The following is a 3,766-nucleotide window of genomic DNA, read 5'->3' on the forward strand; positions in this document are numbered from 1 at the left end:
GGGGAGGGTCCCTGGCATGGTGTGTAGGGCGGGGTGGCCAGGGTGGTCTATGGGGCTGGGTCTTCTCCTGGTCCCTTGGGCTGCACTATGGGGCTGGGTCTTCTCCTGGTCCCCTGGGGCCTTGGTTTATTCTATGGGGCTGGGTCTCGGGGTGCCCAACGGGGCCAGCTCCACGGGCCCCCCGAGACACCTGGGCCCCGCGGTGCAGCAAGCCACGGTGATCCGCGAGGGCCACAAGGAGCAGATCGACGCCGACCGCATCGTGGTGGGCGACGTGGTGGAGATCAAGGGTGGCGACCGCGTYCCCGCCGACATCCGCATCCTCAGTGCCCAGGGCTGCAAGGTGGGAGCCCGCCCGGACGCCGGGGCCCCTTGGGGTGGCCTTGGTCACCTGGGTCATCGTGGGGTGGCCTTGGACACTTGGGTCCCCCAACTCCCCCCATGGGTCCCTATGGGGTCGGGGCACTGTGGGCCCCCCCGGACGCCTGGGCCCCCCCAGGTGGACAATTGGGTCCTCATGGGGTGGCCTTGGACACCTGTGTCCCCTTGGGGGTGGCCCTGAGGAACTCTTGGGACGGGGGCCATTTTGGGTTCCCCAACATCTGCCCCATGCTGTGGCCCCCACCCCCGGACGCCTGGGCCCCCCCAGGTGGACAACTCGTCACTGACGGGGGAGTCGGAGCCGCAGAGCCGCTCGCCCGAGTGCACCCACGAGTCGCCGCTGGAGAGCCGCAACGTGGCCTTCTTCTCCACCATGTGCCTCGAAGGTGCCGCCCGGACGCCGGGGCTCCTCGGTGCCACACAGGGGGGGTCCCATCCGCCCCACATGTTGGGGTCCCTCTTGTCCCCCTCAATGGGACCCCTCCTGCCCCACATGTTGGGGGTCCCCCTTCTCCTGCTCAACCTGGGGCCCCTCAACGTCAGCTATGGGGTCCCACCTGCCCTAGACATTGGAGGTCCCCCTTTTCCCCCCCCCAAACCGGCTCCCCTCCCGGACGCCTGGGCCCCTCCAACACCAGCTATGGGGGCCCTACCTGCCCCACATGTTGGGGTCCCTCCTGGGGACCCCCTTGTCCCTCTCAACCTGGTTCCACCTGCCCCAGATCTTGTCCCATTCAACCAGATACCCCCTCAGACACCAGGGCCCCTCAACACCAGCTATGGGGGTCCCACCTTCCCTGGTCATTGGGGTCCCCCCAACTGACCCCCCCCTCCCCGGACTCCTGGGCCCCTTCTCCCCACCCAGGCACAGCCACGGGCCTGGTGATCAACACGGGCGACCGGACCATCATTGGGCGCATCGCGTCGCTGGCGTCGGGCGTGGGCAACGAGAAGACGCCCATYGCGGTGGAGATCGAGCACTTCGTGGACATCATCGCCGGCCTGGCCCTGCTCTTCGGCGGCACCTTCTTCACCGTGGCCATGCTCATCGGCTACCCCTTCCTGCGCGCTATGGTCTTCTTCATGGCCATCGTGGTGGCCTACGTGCCCGAGGGGCTGCTGGCCACCGTCACCGTGAGCCCTGGGGCGCAGTGGGGCGCTGTGGGGCGCTATGGGGTGCAGGGTCCATTTTTGGTCCAACCCAACCCTTGGAGGTCCCCATGGGTCCATAGACACCATGGGAGCTCCCTATGGGTCCAACCCAACCCATGGGTGCCCTATGGATCTATGGGCACCATGGGAGCTCCCTATGGCTCCAACCCAAGCCATGGGTGCCCTATGGATCTATGGGCACCATGGGAGCTCCCTATGGCTCCAACCCAASCCATGGTGCTCCATGGGCTCTGGAGGCCCCTTTGGGCCCGCGGGTCCATCTCAGGCGCCGCCCGCCCCCCAGGTGTGCCTGTCGCTGACGGCCAAGCGCCTGGCGAGCAAGAACTGCGTGGTGAAGAACCTGGAGGCCGTGGAGACGCTGGGCTCCACCTCCACCATCTGCTCCGACAAGACGGGCACCCTCACGCAGAACCGCATGACCGTGGCCCACCTGTGGTTCGACAACCAGATCCACGCGGCCGACACCACCGAGGACCAGTCGGGTGAGGCCGGGCGCCGGGGCCCCTTTCCCGGACGCCTGGGCCCTTCCTGGATGCCCAGGCCCCTCCCACCCCACCCTTCCCCCCGGACGCCGGGGCCCCCCGCCTTGAGGCGCTCACCAAGCCCCACCCCCAGGGCAGAGCTTCGACCAATCGTCGGAGACCTGGCGGGCTCTTAGCCGCATCATCACCCTCTGCAACCGGGCGGTCTTCAAGCCCGGCCAGGAGAACGTCCCCGTGGCCAAGGTCTATAGGGGCTATAGGGGCTATAGGGACTGTAGGGCATATAGGGCTATAGGGGGCTATGGGGCATGTGGGGCTATAGGGGGCTATAGGGGTTATAGCGGCTATGGGGGCTATAGGGGATATAGGTGGCTATGGGGGCTATAGGGCATGTGGGGCTATAGGGGGCTATAGGGGGCTATGGGGGATATGGGGCTATATGGGTCTATAGGGGGCTCTAGGGTGTATAGGGCTATGGGGTGTCTATGGGGTCTATAGGAGGACCATAGGGTATAAAGGGGCTATAAGGTGTCTATGGGGTCTGTAGGGGTCTATAGGATGTATAGGGGCTACAGAGTGTCTATGAGGTCTGTAGGGGTCTATAGGGTGTATAGGGGCTATAGGGTGTCTATAGGGGGCTATAGGGGCTACAGAGATTCTATGGGATCTATAGGGGGCTACAGAGGGTCTATGGGATCTATAGGGTGCCATAGGGGTCTATGGGGGCTATAGGGTGTAGAGGGCTCTATAGGGGGCCAGGAGGGGCATCCTTGGAAGGGAGGGCAGGGAGGGGGCGGAGCAGGATTGTGGGCGGGTCCGTGCGAGGATCCGCCCCCTGAGGCCCCGCCCCCCACAGCGTGACGTCATCGGGGACGCATCAGAGACGGCGCTGCTCAAGTTCGCGGAGGTGACGGTCGGGAACGTGGCCGAGCGCCGGAGCGGCTGCCCCAAACTGTGCGAGGTGCCCTTCACCTCGGCCAACAAGTTCCAGGTGGGCCCCGGCGTCCGGGAGGGGCCCTGGTGTCCAGGAATGGGGTCCAGTGTCCGGGAAGGGGCCCCGGCATCCGGGAATGGGGCTTCAGGTGTCCAGGAATGGGGTCCAGTGTCTGGGAAGGGGCCCCGGCGTCCGGGAATGGGGCCTCGTGTCCAGAAAAGCGCCCAGGTGTCCGGGCAGGTCCAGGTATGGGGGAAAGGGGCCCAGGTGTCCGGGGGGCCCGGCACCCGGGAAAGGGGCCCAGGTGTCCGGGGGCCCTGCGCCCAGGGGTGACGCCCGCGGCCCCGCAGGTGTCGGTGCACGCGGCCGGCGAGCGGCTGCTGCTGGTGCTCAAGGGTGCCCCCGAGCGGGTGCTCGAGCGCTGCCGCAGCGTCCTGCTCAAGGGCCAGGAGCTGCCGCTCGACCAGCAGTGGCGCGAGGCCTTCGAGGGCGCCTACGCCGAGCTGGGCGGCCGCGGCGAGCGCGTCCTGGGTGAGCGCGGGGTGCTGTGGGTGCAACGTATGCAATGGGTGCAATGCAGTATTGCAATGGGTGCTCTGGGTGCAATGGGTGCAATGCAATATTGCAATGGGCGCAATGGGTGCAATGCAATGGGTGCTATGGGTGCAAAGGGTGCAATGCAAGGCTGCATGTGCAAAGTGTGGGTGCAATGCAATAGTGCAACAGGTGCAATGCACAGTTGCAATGTGCAGAGTGATGCAGGGGCGACACGGACCGTGCAGGGGGCCCCCCCGTC

At 66.2% G+C, this 3,766-nt stretch overlaps 1 protein-coding gene across 1 annotated transcript in view; it reads left to right on the plus strand.

Moving 5' to 3' along the window:
• ATP4A (ATPase H+/K+ transporting subunit alpha) overlaps nucleotides 1-3,766 on the plus strand; it is a gene marked incomplete at its 5' end in the record, with an annotated part of 16,831 nt that overhangs the window by 6,371 nt on the left and 6,694 nt on the right. The window contains 7 exons of the mRNA XM_026051652.1: nucleotides 205-343; nucleotides 650-767; nucleotides 1,247-1,515; nucleotides 1,838-2,036; nucleotides 2,170-2,279; nucleotides 2,893-3,027; nucleotides 3,321-3,517. Of these exons, the coding sequence (XP_025907437.1) occupies nucleotides 205-343; nucleotides 650-767; nucleotides 1,247-1,515; nucleotides 1,838-2,036; nucleotides 2,170-2,279; nucleotides 2,893-3,027; nucleotides 3,321-3,517 (1,167 nt within the window). The remainder of the gene's footprint in view (nucleotides 1-204; nucleotides 344-649; nucleotides 768-1,246; nucleotides 1,516-1,837; nucleotides 2,037-2,169; nucleotides 2,280-2,892; nucleotides 3,028-3,320; nucleotides 3,518-3,766) is intronic.

The sequence above is a fragment of the Nothoprocta perdicaria genome, unplaced genomic scaffold (assembly GCF_003342845.1).
Source record: "Nothoprocta perdicaria isolate Ctin4 unplaced genomic scaffold, notPer1 scaffold_782, whole genome shotgun sequence".
NCBI classification, from domain to species: Eukaryota; Metazoa; Chordata; class Aves; order Tinamiformes; family Tinamidae; genus Nothoprocta; species Nothoprocta perdicaria.